The 17,585-nt window shown below is 38.9% G+C and overlaps 1 protein-coding gene across 5 annotated transcripts; it reads left to right on the top strand.

Annotated features, from left to right (window-relative positions):
- Positions 1-503: 503 nt before the first annotated feature.
- C1H1orf100 (chromosome 1 C1orf100 homolog) lies at positions 504-15,462 on the top strand. Of its 5 annotated transcripts, none has more exons than XM_042443598.1 (6): positions 504-626; positions 3,749-3,794; positions 7,007-7,082; positions 9,358-9,450; positions 11,138-11,313; positions 13,892-15,462. In XM_042443598.1, the coding sequence occupies exons 3-6, from the start codon at positions 7,015-7,017 to the stop codon at positions 14,002-14,004; spliced, it is 450 nt and encodes a 149-aa protein (XP_042299532.1). In that variant the 5' UTR covers positions 504-626; positions 3,749-3,794; positions 7,007-7,014; the 3' UTR covers positions 14,005-15,462. The 5 variants fall into 5 exon arrangements, with proteins under 5 accessions (XP_042299532.1, XP_042299549.1, XP_042299519.1 ...); XM_042443607.1 differs by having other exon boundaries at positions 518-608; XM_042443615.1 differs by lacking the exon at positions 3,749-3,794 and having other exon boundaries at positions 508-608.
- Positions 15,463-17,585: the final 2,123 nt, after the last annotated feature.

Here is a 17,585-nt window from a genome sequence, read left to right as displayed (position 1 = left end):
AAATGCAAAAAAATTGTTTTATTTGTATCTAAACTGAGAGAAGGTAGGTGTGGGTATAAAACCAACGTTTTCATTTTTAAAGGCGCGAAGTCTGTACCAGAAGTGTGAAACTTCAGATTTTTCACTTTTTCTGTCTAGAAAGCATTTCACAATGCTTCTCGCCTATTCTGTGCTTTTAAGAACCAGAATCCTTGGAGAGAGACCTGACAGAAAAAGATGGTGATATATTTCAAGAGCTTCAATATATGTTTTACCCAAAGAACATTTGCTGAGCAGTGCTTTAAAACAAGGTCTTCCTCTTCCAAGCAAATATACAGTTTGTTAACAATACAAATATAAATCAAAGCTCTAAAGTTTCTCTGGACTTTCCTCAGCAGCCAGCTGATGTTACTATAACAGCTGTAAGACACACTGCCATCACAAAAGCATATGCATCACAATGCTACCCACAGCTTGATTTCATGGATGTAAGCAAAAATGCAAGTTTCTTTAAGCAACCTTCAGGAGGAAACAGCTTATATTTTTGCTTAGACTTCCACCTTTGTTTCCAGTCCATTGTCCCAGCTCACCCATAATAAAGAGTAACAGTTATTTTCAAAAAATATTAGGTGAGGACATCAAGTCAGGTAAGAGTTTATTTGTACAGAACCTCTTGGAATAAGAGTGCTTTAGAAAATTAGGTGTGTCTTACTACTAGTGAGACTAAATAAATTGTACAAACTTCAGTGGTTAATCCCTGGGGGAAAACAGACCTTAGAAGAGAAGTCCATTTGGAAAAAAACACCTTATGGTCTGGAGCAAGGATATGAAAATGGTTTTGGCTCATGTACAACACTGACATATCAGAAACATGTTGAGGCTGCATGCCGCATGCCAAACCACAAAATGGACATGTTTTTAACTGCTGGAAGAAGAGAACACCCTCCCCTTGTGCTGATAGAAGCTGCTCTCAGTATCTTGGTTTAAGAGTGGGCTAAATTAACAGTGGGCAAAATGCAGCCCACAAGCCACATGCAGACCCTGGACCCACTTTTGTGGCCCTACCAGTTCCCAAAAGCTCCTCAATGCCCACAAATAATTGTCTTTAAAAATTCATCTTGATTTTTGCCCCCAAACCATGGGGAATCCCCCAAATATGTGAGAGCACATAATACTAACTACAGCATACTTCCCATAAGTAACCCAGAACCAGGTACTACCCTCAAATACCTATTTTCATCTACAATCCCTCTCAAAATGGTGACAGGAAGTAAGAGCAACTATTTCTTGTTACCATTTTGAGAAGGACTGCACAACACAGCAGAAATTGACTTGTGGTGAGGTGGATGGTCCACAGAGAGGTTGGGGGAATTGCCCTCTGCGCCCATTCAGTTACCCACCCCTTGGTTAAGTGGATACTGCCTTCTGTCTTGATTAAACAAATGACCATCTTCTCATGTTTTTATAAAACTGCATTAAACTTCTAGGTAAGATTGGTGAAACCTTGGGTGTGCATGTATTGCTGTAATGAACCCTAAGTTGAACAGCATGACATTACATGTACATAATTAATCATCATTGTATATATACAATCATGCTAGAATGTGAGAACCAAAGAGCAGGTCTTTAATTTACAGGAGAAAAGCAAATGCTAAATCAGAAACATTCTTTTATGGTGCGATGGGAAATGTGAAAGCTTTGATGGCATTACTGACAATTATGAAGGCAACAGTTGAACATTACTGGTTGACAAGAATGTGACAATATTGGTAAATATAACAGCAGATCTCAACAGCTCACAGTGTGTGTGTTTTTCCAGAGCTGCCACATTTAAACACCATCCTGCTTCCTGTTCCAAGGTTGACTAAAATAACAAGCCTTGGAAATATTTTGTAGACTGTGGCTGTATTCCACACAACAGTTAACACAACATAGCTACCAAGTTTATATGCTGCTAAAAGCACTCGGTGAATTCAGGAACAAGAATTTAATACTAGTTTTCAATTGTTACTGTCTTTTTGAAAGCCGGTATCTAGTACAGTCTAGTATTGTAAACTAGTGAGAGATCTTTGGTAATTGGGTAATATATACTGTTAGAAAAGCCATGTCTGTATAATTCTTACTTGGAGACAACATAGGAAGAGTCTTAATGAATTGTGGCAGAGACATAGCTTTTGCTGCTGTTCAGCCACTGACTCATCCTACTACAAAGTTTAAACATTTGCTTGCAGGAAGGTTGCCATGGAGTGGCCAAAACATAATTCACTGATGTAGTCAACAGCCCACATAATCTATAATATTTTCCAGTGTTAATGGGTCAACATTCGCAAACACCAAGCTGTGACTCATTGTTTAAATGGAAGCTTGCAACTGACCATTTAAAGTAAAATTAAAATGGTGGTACAAAAATAATATAAATGTACAAATGCCCAATTCATACATTTTCTAAAATCCTTTAAACTCTAAAGTCTAGTGTCATAATAATAATAATAATAATAATAATAATAATAATAATAATAATAATAATTTATATTTCCTGTCTCTCCCTGTGAATCGATGTGGGATTACAACAACTAAATAATGTTAGTTTAAAAATGAAGACGTTTCTGGGGAGACCTCTTATATATTCCTTATACCTGTAAATGATAATGACTGAGATCCAAGGAGATGCAGTAATTCAGGGCTTCAGCTAGAACAAGCCAAACCATAACTACATTTCCTTGAAAAAATCTAATTGTTAGTTCCATCTAGAGTGGACCTGGTAAACCTTGTGGGGGATTGGTAAATTCCATTGATCCAGCAGCTCTTTCCTAACAAAACTAAACAATTGTATGTAGGCCATTCATTTCAAAAAGAAGTTTGCCACATGACATGAAAGGCTGACGTTCAAAACCCAATTCTAAAGCATCTTCTGGGCTCATAAACATGCACATCCATTTTGTATTTTGGTTTCTAGCCTCCATCTCTGCAAGGCTGCAAGCAATTATTCAAAGATACAGTGCAGAGCAGAAAAGTGACATGATTCAGCTGACCCTACAGTTCAGATTAACCACTCAAGATTTGAACATGGTGTGAAAAATAACTAAATATGTACAGTTGAAAAAAGAGACTTGGTTTTTTTGTGTTTTTTTTTTAATGTTTGCAAATCATCTCCTCTTACTATTTTGATAAAGAGAACTATTTCAATATTAATGTTTATCAAAGGTATTCTGGCTAGGATTCAACTGACTACTTACACTGACAGAATGCAGATCCAAGAAGAGGTCATTATCCATCCACACATGAAGCTCTGGTATGCCTTCAATAGCTGTCTCAGAGCTTTGAACTAACTCACTAATTAATTCTTTAAGCTATTAATTCACTAGACATCACTAGTGTCGCTGCTTCTCAAGCTATCTGATGTGTGTGAATGGCAACTTTTTTTTCTCAATGTTCCATGGTCCGACAGCATATTTGTGCCCATTAGCTAGAATTGTCTCTTTCTTTCCTGGAAACATACAAAAAGGAGTGGCAGACAGTGGCCCAGGTCTCAACACTAATCCAAGAACCACCACCTGGCGTTGTACTGCCCAAACTTGCTAGGTTCCTCATTTATCACAAAAATGAAAAATATGTTTAATGAAGTGGGTTCTTGTAATTTGTTAGGGTGGGTGTCTCTTGCTCTGTTATATTCAGTAAGGCAGGAAGACCTACTGCCACAGAAGAAATGTTAGAGCTGGAGAAAATGCACCATATTATGTAGGCTAATCTGTGTGATTTCTTTGGGAAGATAACAAGGAGTGGAGAAAGGGAGAACACCACTTTCTTCAATCCAGGTAAGACCAGAAGAGATGGGTTTGTGAAATAAGAAACAAACTGAGTCTTAGAATTGAATGGGGGTAGGAGAAAGTGACTTCTTTGCTTATAAGGAAATTAAAGCCCTCAAACAGGAATGGCTCTCTCAGCATGTCAGACCTGTGGGTGTGAAAAGCATGTACCCCACCTTTCCCCAGGCCAGCATGGAAGAAAAGTGTTGGCAGTCTGGAGGTACACATTGTTAGTCTCTTCCATAACTCCTCCTCTTCTATCAAATATATTCTGGAATTGTTTATATTGTTTATTATGGTATTGACCTTGTCTAATATTTAGGGTGAGCAGCAATAAATAACTTTAACTTTGCTCACAAAATATTATACATTGGGATAATTAAAAGTTTTCCTCAGTTCCACACACACACCATTTCTTCATTGGTGCTCCCTGTCCCCCTCTCCCCACCCTTTCCATTATGGTCCTCACTCCCTTTTAATTGTATAGTGAAGGTAAGATGGCACAGAGCAGAATGGACTTGTAAGAAACCTGCTGAGTAAAAATGAAATGACACAGACTGAATTTGGGACCTCTGGCTCCTTTATACAAGTGCAACTTGCACTTCTGAATTAGGAGGGAAAGGCAGAAATGATTCAGTGATTCAGTTTTGCAGGAAAATGGTCAGCATATGCTTTCAGAATCTCAATTTTTTGAGATTAAGTATTCTCCTGTCATGGTTGTTCCCTGTAGCTGATTGCTGTACTTGCAGTGGATCAGTACCCTGAAGCTGAAGTAAATCACTCCTTATTAAATGTTAACAGTCAAGGTATTTGAAGGGCGAGTGAAGTGTCTGTGTTGGTGAGGATGAGATGGGGGAAAGATAAAGAAGAGTAACAAACTGTATAGAAGAGGTTGTGAAATGAGATCTCATGCTTTGGGGCAGCCTTCCCCAAACTGACAATACCCACAATTTCAAGGATACAGTCATATTAGGGGCTTTGTGGCCTATGTAGGGAATTATGTAGGGAACCCCCGTGCCTGCCTCGGAGGAACTGTGTGTACTGCTGTTGTTGTTGCCACTGTTGCTGCCGGGCGCCTCCCTGGGCGGAGAGGACACCAGCGCAGTTGCGCATCGCCACAGGGAAGACGCCTTCAGACTGGACCATCTTCACAACTGCGCAACTGCGCAGTTAAGCAGCCTTTTTGTCCTGTGGGGGGGCAGGCACTGAGCTGTGCCCCGGCTAGCGTGTTGTGTATTGTTGTTGTATTTTTATTGTTGAGCTATTTGTCGCTGGCTGTATTGAGATATGTATTGTTAAATGCTATTGCTATGTATTGAGATATGTATTGTTTTATTTTCACTGTTGTACATCGCCCTGATGTTTCAAAGGGCGGTGTATAAATAAACCATTATTATTATTATTATTATTATTATTATTATTATTATTATTGTAAGGACCTTATCACATGGGGGAAATCGGACAAAATTGGGGGTTTAGACAGATTATCTCAGGCAAAACACAATATTGTAACTAAGATTTTCACATGATGTTGCTAGTAAACAGGCAATAAACAGCAGCAAATCATTCACAGGGAAATCCCAAAAATGGTTTGCTGCTGTTTATTGCCTGTTTAATAGCAATCTGTGTGGAAAATCTTAATTGCGATATCATGTTTTGCACGGGATAATCACTGTTTAAACCCTCGTTTCCCACCTGATTTTCCCCATGGGATAGGGTCCTATGTTGAGAAAGACCAGTTTAAAAGGACAAAAAGAGCTCTTTGGAAGGACCTGTGCTCCCTGTAGGATGCAGACAACCTCTATGCCTGTCTCTGTAAATCCCATAATCTGGAACAATACTAACATTTGAATTTATGATTAAACTAACAATAATTTTACTGAACTACCTGGATTATTTGTGTTTAAGGTAGTGGTTAATTTTCCAATTTCTGACATTAGCATTATTAAATCAATATTCATACCTAATGTTCCATGCTCTTATTTTATCAAAGAGCTGAGAAACCCTGATGGAGTGGAATGTCAGGAGGAATGGAAAGGAGAACATTTTATTACTGATATAGTTTAGTTCCAGATTATCTAAAAGATGACCCCCTTCCTGATCTCCTTTTGTCAGCAGGCAGACTTTTTTTATTCAGGCAGGCTTTTTTATGAGTAACTGCTTGCAGCAAGCTCTTTTATGGGTGTGTGTGTACTTTATTTTAAATTCTATATAATTTTTAATATTTGTGTATATTGTGAACAATATTGTTTTAATGAGATTTTAGTTGTGTTTAATGTTTTACTGACCCAATTTTAGCTTATCCTTTTTATAGGTCCCCTTGGGTCCTGCTCCATGAAAAAGGTGGCATATAAATGAAATGAAATGAAATAAAGAAATAATACTGTGTGGGGAGAGAATCACCTCTATCTGGATCTGCTAACAGCATTTGTTCCATCAGCCTAATACTCAATAGGATCCTGGCCTTTATGCTTCAAGAGCTGGATCAATGTTTAGTACTGATTGATGTGTGATGTTGGCTTTACTTTTTTGTATTCAGACATATTTATTCCTGCATTTCAATATTTATGAAATAATGTGTAAAACATTACCAAGCAATCCTACGCAAAAAGACGTTCAATATATTGTATATGCTTGTGTATAAATATAGAAATTTTAGTCAAAAAATGTCTGAAAAATCCTGAGTCACTTTATCCATGGGTCAATGTAACTACTGCATTTTAACTCTTACTTAAAAAGGAACCATTCCCTGGTAAAAAGCAAAAGGAAGCACTGTCCTGGAAGCACTGACCCCTCCTCTACACTTTGAGCCATCCAGTATGAGCACAAACAGTTATGCCTGCTAAGATTTTGTAAATTCTTTGCCATCATTTTTCTTTGCTTCATCTTTTATATTCTTTGTTACATGCTCCTAGGTTTTACCCTCGACCTATCCATGGGTCATATCAAAAGCCATAATTTTGGTCCCAAAACCTGCCCTCAACTTATAAATTAGGTCGACTAATAGTTCAGTATATACAGTAAGTACAGTTTTAGAAGGGGAACTTCAGGAGAAAAAAGGGGGGGAAATTAATTCCTTAAAATGTTTTGCATATTAGTTTGCTCACTCTGAATATTTAAACAGACTTTATGCATACATACTCATTATAACATTATGTTTATATTATATTTAAGTTCTGAATTCATTGACGGGAGGCATAATATTTTATTATCTTTTCCAGGGATTTTAATGGCAGGAAATGTTGCAGCAATAAAATTACGGCAGTTTATAGATTCATCACCTCAAATCCCTACAGGGTAAAGTATGACAACATATACACAAACACACAAACCCCTCAAGAGTTTATTCAGGCCATCAGATTTAGTTTGCTGGAACTAAACAAGGAAGCTCAACCCAGACATGTGCCAAATATGAATGATACAGGCTCAAAGGCTTGCCATTTTCATGCATCAAGTATGTAGATTAATTTCAAAACATTATTTGTGAACATTAGTGGCTCTGTGACCAGAATTATCTGTAGTAATAAAAAGTAGGCATCATACATTAATGTACTGCTGTTGTTGTTGTTGTTGTGTGCCTTTAAGTCATTTCTGACTTATCGTGACCCTATCACAGTTCTCTTGGTAAGATTTGTTCATACTCTCCCCTGAGGCTGGGAGAGTATGACTTCTCTAAGGTCACCTAATACGTTTCCATGGCCAAGTAGGGATTCAGTGCCTTATATCCAGAGCCAGAGCCCAACTCTTAAACCACTATACCGCTCTGGGTCTTTTACATTGCATTTAATATTCAGAAGACTATCACTGCAATTAACTTTTAAGAAAGCTGCAATTATCTCATAAAAATACGATTCGTTCACTATATTCATTAGAATTCTAATGAATATAGTGAGATGGATCCAGATTTTGCTTCCTGTGGACATATCACACCATCCATCCACATGATTTTGATTTAGCAAAGGAATCCTGCTGGTGGAAAAGAGGAAACATTTTTTAATCAACCCTGCTTCAAGCTTCATTTATATACCACTTCATACTGCCTAAGCAGTGTCTAAGTGGTTTACAACTGTAAGCTAGTTTGCCCCCAACAATCTGGGTACTCATTTTAGCAACCTCAGAAGGATGCAAGCCTGAATCAAGCTTGAGTCCTTTTGCTGGTCTTGAACTCACAACCTTGTGGTTTTGAGTGAGTGGCTGCAGTACAGGAATTAAACCACTGCGCCACCAGAGCTTCCCTTTACAATCCCTTGTATCCCTCTTCCCCCAAATCTGCTCTGTAGAGTTGAAGGAAAACGGTGAAACAGTAGAGGAGATGGTATTGCAGGACACAGAAGGAAGGCAGAATAGACAAAGATCACCTTCCTTTTTTTTAAAGGGATGCTTGCATTGGCAGAAAAGAAGTGCCATCCAACCCAGTTATCAGACAGCAACAAAAAATGGTCTGAAATATCTCGATACTAATCATCTCTGGATATTTATCAGAGTTTCAGCCCAGAAATCTAAGTAACAATTATTGTTTATAATGTGGCATTAGAGGAAGAACAGGCCTCTGAACTTGAAAAATGTTGTTGTTGTTGTGTGCCTTCAAGTCATTTCTGACTTATGACCACCCTCAGATGAACCTATTGCGGGATTTTCTTGGCATATTTCTTCGGGGGGGGGGGGGTGTGCCATTGCCATCTTCTGAGGCTGAGAGTGTGACTTGCCCAAGGTCACCCAGCAGGGTTACATGGCCAAGCTGGGATTTGAACCCTGCTTGGCCATGTAGTCTAAATTACATACCCAAATTTGTCATACAGGAAAGAGATGAAAAGGGATAGACAAGGGAATCTAATCAAGAGCTAGTATTTTAGTTACAGATATTTAAGTTTAGTTATTACTTAGTTGTGGCTAATGAGGATAAAACAAATTTCACTGTAATTATTGTGTTGCATGTTGTTATTGCAATTGTAACATGCTGGTCTTGTACATATGTGGTGGAAATACAGAATATAGGCAGGCACCACAGTTAATAGCATTGTGATACTGCATTCAAACATACCTGTGATTTTGTCCAGTCATTTCACTGTGTTTTGACAGAAAATAATATTTTTCCAGTGAATGTACATCCTGTCATTTCTCTGGTAACTTACAACAGTTTGGGAAGTTACAAACCCATTAAAACCAAAGTTACCAATTTCTGTTAGAACTACATTGGATACCACCTGAAAAACAGACATTCCTCATTCCAATAATGGCTGGAGAAAATATATTTTATGGTACGAATGAAAGACACTTCATACATGTGAAACAAACTATTCCAAAATGTGACACATGGTTAACATGAACATTAGCAGTAGCATTTAGCAGTAGGCTTGATGCCTATAGTTCTGCAGTTGCTCCTTCAGATATTCTCACTCTGTTTTAGAATTACAAGAATTTATCCATTGTTTTGACATTTTAAATATATGTATTTAAAATATACTTGGAAAACTAGCCAGAATATTTGCTGTTAATTAAATGTACAATATGGACACACAAAATTAAAATCATGCTTGAAATATGGAATCTGGACATTTTGTTCTGTTACTAGACCTATTCATCATCAAGGAAAGGATGTTCTTGGTTACTATCCAGGGCAGCTGGCACGGCTTCACATTGCATATCCTCCTGAAGGGCAGCCAAAGTAAGAAAATATTTTGTACCACTCATCACCCCTTAGGTGTTCTAATTGATTACAACATTTTGTCGGTGACACGCAAGTACCTAGAATAGTATGCATATGGCCCTTTTCAGGAAATCACTGTGATGGACAGGAGATATTTAAGTATTTTCCCAAACACCAGACCCATGTCTCATTTATAAGACCAGAAAAATATTTCCTTAAAAAAATATACCCTTGATATTACAACTATTTACCTATCATATTTTATTACAGATTTATCTATCAGTTGTTGTTGGGGTTTTTTCTTGAACATTTGGGATATTTGATGTATGCACACTAAAGACCATGATGTGAAAAACCTAAGGGACAGAATTGACAGGGATAAACTGACTTTACACTGACTTTCAATATAAAAAGAAAGAATGGCAAAAGAGGAAAAAACATAAACAGTATTACCATCCAAATCCTTAGTTAGGCAAATACTTACACAGCCATACATATCTGGAGACGTTTTTGCTGCTTTTCAAGCTCTTTGTAATAAACCAGTGTAAAACTACATGTTGCCTGGACTGTTTAAAGGTAGGCATCACGAAAATAACTTCCCCTCTGTTCAAGTACATGTCAGTTCTAGTATACATAAACTAAGCTCACCCGAGAGAGAGAGAGAGAGAGAGAGAGATCCAAATGGAACAAAATTCTGTCTCTGAATTTTGTGGTCCCCTTCCAGAACACTGAAAGGCTATCTACTCAGGCCATTCTTTACAATTTAAGGAAAGACATAAAACAAACCACAGAAATTGGTATTACTATAGTCTCTTTTTCTCATGCAGAGATGGCATATCTGAACTACATACTCTTAATTTTCAGGCTTTAAGTTTGACTTGCAATAGCAAGGGGCACTTCACGCATGCATCCAGGATAATTTAAAAAAGAAACAGGGAATTCCTCAAAAGTACTCACAGGACACTTGAAATGAAGCTGGTATTATTTAAGTAATAGGGCAGAGGCCAAGAGAGTTTTAAAGTTTCTGCTGCTGCAAAACAGATTGTAATATACAGAAGAAAGCAGACTCACATATATGCAAGTTAAGAGACTGCAGGCAGTGACAACTGGAAGGTCAGCAACTTTACGAAAAGTGGAGCTAGAAGCTCTGTCAACTAATCTTAAAAAAAGATAATGAGTCCGCAAATAGAGGACATGTTGGCTAATGGTTGAATCACATGATTCCTGCTGCACCAAATATCCTCTGGGTATTTCCTTTTCCCACTTGGCTCTCTATTGCTAGAATCTGATTAGAAATGTAGGCCATTGTGTCTGATGCAAGAAACTATTTCTGATCTTGAGTATAAAACAAAGGACTTCTGGCTAGTATTGAAAGCTATTTATTGTATGTTACAGTAAGCTTCCACAGTAGAATAAATCAATGCCATTTACACTGATTAACTGCAAGGTACACAGCCTCATTTGCACCATTTCAAGAATCTGATTGGGCCAATTTAGCAACAAGAGTTTATTATGAGAGTCTCATAGTAATCCATCATGCTGCTAATGCCTATTAGACTATAGCTGGATTAAAACAGAATAGTGTATTTCAACAGGATATTAGAATAAGCATTTAGATACTTTGCTGTTCTTATTGGGTAGCTTATGTTTTGCCAAGCTGGATATTAGTGTGAGATTACTAAACTATTTTATGCTTTTCATGCAGTCTTTTTACAAAACTGCAGCCAATTCCAGTAAAAGATGAAACTGTGCCTTACCATGAGTATGACTATGTAGTTCTGAAGCAGTATATCCATTACCAAAATACAAAGAAGAAAGTCCATGATTGGTACACACAATCCACATACAGAGAAGCATTCACATTACCATTTTACAAATCAGGTGGGTAAATGTTTAGCTGGCTAATATATGCAATCTATATGTTTTATTTGGGAAAGGCATCTTAATCATCTAAAAAGTACTATTATGCATTGATTTGTATATTCCTTTAGAGAGAGAGTGTGTGTATTGCAATTAGGGTTGCTATACGTCAGGACCTCCAAACCGGGACAAATGTAGGACACATTTTTTGTGTGTCCTACATTTGAATAGGAGCCTCACTGAGGGGAGGCTTTCCCTCCCGGCCTGAGCCCTGGTCTCGCTGCGGCGGCAGCAGAGCCCAAGCGGGGAGGGAATCCTCCCTTCAGGGAGGCTTTCCCTCCTGGGCTGGGATCCAGCCTCACTGCGGCGGCAGCGGAGCCCAAGCGGTGAGAGAATCCTCCCTTCAGGGAGGCTTTCCCTTGCGGCCTGGGCCCCGGCCTCGCTGCGGCGGCAGCGGAGCCCAAGCGGGGAGGGAATCCTCCCTTCAGGGAGGCTTTCCCTCCTGGGCTGGGATTCAGCCTCACTGCGGCGGCAGCGGAGCCCAAGCGGGGAGGGAATCCTCCCTTCAGGGAGGCTTTCCCTCTTGGGCTGGGATTCAGTCTCACTGCGGCGGCAGCGGAGCCCAAGCGGGGAGGGAATCCTCCCTTCAGGGAGGCTTTCCCTTGCGGCCTGGGCCCTGGCCTCGCTGCGGCGGCGGCGGCGCCCAAGCAAGGAGGGAATCCTCCCCTCAGCCCGGGGGCGGGGGAAATCCTGGGGCCGGGGGCAAACCTGTTCAGACCCGCCCAAAACCGGGAAAGTCCCGCCCACAGGCAGGATATGGCAACCCTAGTTGCAATTTTAAAAAAGCCAACAGAAGCTTTCCTAAAATGCAGCTAAAGTAAAATACTATAGGATCTTCATTTTCAAGGAATATTGTAGGAGATGGCAGGTAGGTAAGATTTTTAAAATTATTACATGCCTCCACTGAATTCACACCATTTTTCCTGAACAGCTTATAACAGTAAATATAAGAATATAGCAAAAAGCTAGACCAACAGTGCCATAACATGAACCTCAATTAAAATATAAAATGGCTCTTAAAAGATTTTATTTCTTAAAAAAATCAGGCCATTATCAACTTCGTATGTGTCACAATCAGGCCATGAATACGAATTTAGAGGAACTAAGCAGAGCAAGGAGTCTTGTAGATGTCTCATCCACAGAGTCACCATGAGTCGAGTTCAACTCAAGGGTAATTAACAACAACAAATGTTTCACAACAAATCAGGTAAAGCCATCAGCACATGGATTAGCAGTCTACTATCAAATAATTCCTGGTCTGATTATTGACTGAAATTTATTTTACTTATTAATAATAATAATAATAATAATAATAATAATAATGAATTTATTTGTATTTCTTGCCTCTCTCTGCGGATCAAGGTGGGATTATAGCAAAGAATAAAAACCACAATATAATATACAATATAATATTATCTAAAAATGCAGTCAGTAAAACAACAGCAATATTACTATCAATCACTAAAAAGGCCAAATCATCGTCAATTTTCCATGCTATCAAGTCAGAGTGGGAATGTTCCATAAAATCAGCTATAAAAAGTCAGGTGGATAGGCCCGCAGGAAGAGATCCGTCTTAAGTGCCTTTTTAAAGGCTTCTAAGGTGGTAATGAGAACCATTGGTTACAGCATTTTAAAAGCTGTACTCCTTCCTTTCGCGAAGTATGTGAAGATTCTTTTCCTCCTGTACAAATAGGTCTAGATCTAAAGAACTATATGATAATTTCCACATGTCCACAGCAGCATGACTTGTGTTTCTTAAACCAACAGTCTCCTAAACCAGATGGTAGATAAACCATGTTTCAAACTGAGGAGCAAGAAAAGCACTTGATCACACTGCTGTGTATATATGTGTGTGTTTAAAAAAGTCAGACAAGTCAGAATAATAAAGTTTTCTTCAAAGTCTTATATGTTCTCTCCCCATTGGTCAGTCCTTCATACCCAGATTCAACCAACCACTGTTCAAAAATATTCACACACACACACACACACACACACGCACACACACACACAAAGCAAATCTTGATTTTGCCATTTTATATAAAGGACATCATTTTACTATGCCATTGTATATAAAGGGACTTGAGCATCCACTGATTTTGGTATCCACAGGGGTTCAGGTACCAAACTAGTGGATACCGAAGGCCCACTGTTTTTGTTCCCAGCAATCATGTAGTTATAGCAAAGTGATAGACTGCTCCATTAAAAAAAAAACTGTGACAATTAGATACATTTGGTTCCAAGCTAAGATCAGAAGTGTTTTAATAATCTACTCTTCAACAGTTCATCAGTTCAGAATAAGTTGTGGCATGATCAAATTACAAACAAGTTAGGATGAGGTGTAAAAGCTGGAATGAAGTGGAGGGGAAAAACAACAGCTACAGCAGGGTACAATCTGCTCTGCATTCAGAAGAGGGTTGCATAAAAATAAGTTCATGGGAAATATTATTGTGTATAATTACATATAGGATGGAGAATAAATATTGGATCAATTGATTTGCAGGGAGCAAGGGTCAATATGTTTTTTGCCTTTAAATTACAGACAGTGCAGAGGATCGTTACCGCCCAAGAACTGAAGCTGAATCACTGGCAGTCTGGAAAAGTGTTTCTGCCAAGAAGAGAGACAAAGATAAACCTTCATTTATGGGAGCATGAGAAATTCTTTCATCGAGCATTTCCAAAGAGTAACATGGAAGATCCTTTTCAAGACTGCTTCTGTCAAAACAGTTAGAGACTAAGAATATATGGATGCTGTGGCAATTTTAAGCACAGTCTGTGTGGTTTTGAATCCTTTGGATGTTTAACAAGAGAACAACTTTAAAGTAGTAAATATCAAAATGAAAGACAAAGCTATAGTAAAATAATGATCACATACAGCACAAAGGTGGGATGCATATTTTTACAAAGCGCAGAGGGTTAGCTGCTACGAACAGGAAGCCTCTTTACAAAAATTAAAGCAGCTGACATTACAAAATCTAGGAATGAGCATTCTCCATTCTACTTCATTATCATTTCATAGCTTTACTTTGCAGGGATTTCTCACCAGTTTCCTTTCCTTCTACATACAGTATTAATTCTGGAATTGGTGCATGTACCGTACATATTGCTCTTGTCAGAAATTTCATTGCAGGAAAAAATATTTCAGTGCACTGAATAGTAACCCATGCTATTAGCACTACTTCCTTCCCTGTTATTCTGCCTATTTTTTCAACTAATTACACAAGTGTAGAACAGATATGAACAAGTATATACTTTGCAAATGTTTTTATTCTGACAGTTATGTTTGTCCATCTGTCTCCAAGTATCAAAAAATGGACTAGAATCTCCACCAATACAATGAGCTAAAACAAGTTGTAGTGCTAACTTCCTAAGTAGCACTTGCAAAACAGACGACTGCATTACTGTGGTACAATTTGGACAAAAGAAGCATGGACCAATACTACAGAGTATTGATGTAACCAAGGAATGAAAGAATATACTCCCCATCTTGTTCCTTCTACAAGCACAACCAAAAAGCCCTTTATAAGTGTTTTATATTGGCAAAATATGATGAACATGCTCCTAGAATGAAGCATGGCAGGGTAGGTTATATTTATATTATATATATTTATTCACAACTGTCCTTCATTCACATCCTTAGCAAGCTGTAAGGATTATGTCCACTTGTGAGTATGCCAGGAATCCGACCCTCCGAGCATTTTATGAGTAAAGAAATAGAATCTTCTTATCAGAGCAAAGCCACTTCCACATTACACTGCAGCTGCAAAAAACCCAGGCAGAATGGCCATGTTGGAGAGACTAAAGACTTTGAATGCTTTAGTAAAATTATCTTCATTTTTGTATAATGCTGCAAATCCTGTTCTTTTTACACAAAGCTGAACTTTTATGGTTGAAGACTGGACTAGTGATCTCCATATTTAGCATGATAAAACAAGCCCATAGCCTCTAAAAGAAGAGACTTCCGTAGGGGAAGTAATTCTCCAGAAAAGATTGAAGGACTCAGTGTGGTCATTTATGGTGAAAAATCTAGCTGTTCTGTAGTATAGAAATGTTGTTCATTGTTTTTAAAAGGACTCTAAAAGATACACTGTTGTTGTGTGCCTTCAAGTCATTTCTGACTTATGATGGCCCCAAGGCAAGCCTATCACAAGGTTTTCTGGGGCTGAGAGTGTGTGACTCACCCAAGGTCACCCAATGGGTTTCCATGGCCAAGCAAGGAACTAAATCCTGATTTCCAGAGTCATAGTCCAGTGCTCAAACCACTTCACCACTCTGGCTACATATATAGATATGTGCATAGCCTGTATGTAAAGGGGGTAGGGATTTGTATTTTAGTTTGCACACTGGAGTGCACCTATGCAGAGGAAGCTAGAAAAACCACACCTGACAAGAAAATGGAGGGGAAAAACAATCACACCAATGAAAAACAGAAGGAAGTTCTGCTGCATCAAACCAAGACCTCATCTGGTCCACCAGCCTGTTTCTCACAATAGCCCATCAGATGCACAGCTCACAGCTGTGGGATATAAGAGCAACAGATATTTCTCACTTTGTTCCATGCCAACTGGACAAAACACCTTGGCGCATTACAGACTGCCTAAAAGCGGCAGTCTGGCGGTGCTGCTGGTTGCTCCACGAGGGAGCCGTAGCAGCCAAACCACGCGGCTCCCGCGCAGAGCAAAAAAGAAGCCCCAAAATGGCGCTTCTTCCCATGGTGCGGTTATGACACCGCGAGGGGCCATTGGCACACTCGTGACATCATAAGTGCTGCGCGACGTGCAGACGCTATGCGTCTGACACGTAATAATGGCGCCGCCTGTGTGTATAGGGCGCCGCCATTATTACGCCCCGTCACGTGCTGGGGTGAGGCCGGTGTGGACGCTAGGTCCCCGGCCAACCCCTAGCACGTGATGGGGGCGCCTCAAGAGCCTGTCTGTAACGGGCCCTTGATTCATGCTGTGCTGTATGCCCAGTAACAGAACACCACACTTGAAAGCATGGACAATGTTCCAATCGTCAATAAGCAGAGAAGGAAGAAAGTAGGAAAGAGGAACAAACGGAGTAAGAGAAGCATAATTTGCTCTGTGTGTTCTATGTAAATTCTCGGAATTAAATCCAAAAGGAAAGAAAAAATACATCAGTACTAATCCAGTAAAGGAGGGCAATTAAAATTTCATGCAAAAACCTGAATAGGGAGAGTATCAAAGGATCCCCATAAATTAAAACCTTGTTCAGAATCAAAACACAATAAAACTACACTAAATTTTACTATTGTCTTCTTTTTAAAAAGTTTTCAGCTATCAGAAAATAAAGCTCAATACAACAGGGGATAACTGGTTGAGAAGCATCAGCTCAATTCACTTTTTTGATTCTAAAAAGTACGTCGCAAAAGAGATAAAATAAGGGCCATATTATTTATGTGCAGGAGCTTTGAGCAGGTATTGTTCAAGCAAGAAATATTAGGAAGGAGAAGAGAAAGCATTTGTACTGTCTTTTAAGATGAAATGAAATCTTGGTTTTCTAATGTACCTCTGGCTATATATTGAGGCAATCTGAAAATTTACATAAACTTGGAAAAAACGATAGGCCACATATTCTTAAAGCTTAGGGACACTAAGGAGGGGCTTTTCAGGGAGCATAGGAAGCTACAATGAGGACTGCAACTAAAAGTCCATCCATTATATGAATAAATCTGGTTTTACAACTCTAAAATATGCCATAATCTCTTATTTAAAAACTCATAGCTAGCAAAGGGTTAGATAATCTTGGATTAGTGGCTCTTAAGCAGCTGTATATAACAACAAAGTTATGTACAGTAACTGAAAATATCCCAAGTAGACTGGGAGACATTTAGTAAAAATTTACACAAGCAGCACACAAGTAAGAAATCCCAGTTTTTAGACTGCGTCCACACTGCAGAAATAATCCAGTTTCAATCACTTTTGGTGCCATGGCTCCATCCTATGGATTCCTGGGACCTCTAAGGAAGGAGACTCCACCACACTCTGAGGGAATGTGTTCCTCTGTCGAACATCCCTTACTCTCAGGAAGTTCCTCCTAATGTTGAGGTGGAATCTCTTTTCCTGGAGTTTGCATCCCATTGCTATGGGTCCTAGTCTCTGGAGCAGCAGAAAACAAGCTAGCTCCCTCCTCAATATGACATCCCTTATATTTTGTTAAGAGTTCAATATTATAAATATACTTTCAGAACTAACTCAAGAACACAACTAGAGTCA

This window comes from Sceloporus undulatus, chromosome 1 (assembly GCF_019175285.1).
Source record: "Sceloporus undulatus isolate JIND9_A2432 ecotype Alabama chromosome 1, SceUnd_v1.1, whole genome shotgun sequence".
NCBI lineage: Eukaryota > Metazoa > Chordata > Lepidosauria > Squamata > Phrynosomatidae > Sceloporus > Sceloporus undulatus.
Note: the sequence above shows the minus strand (reverse complement) of the source record. Positions and strands in the feature narration are given on the sequence as shown.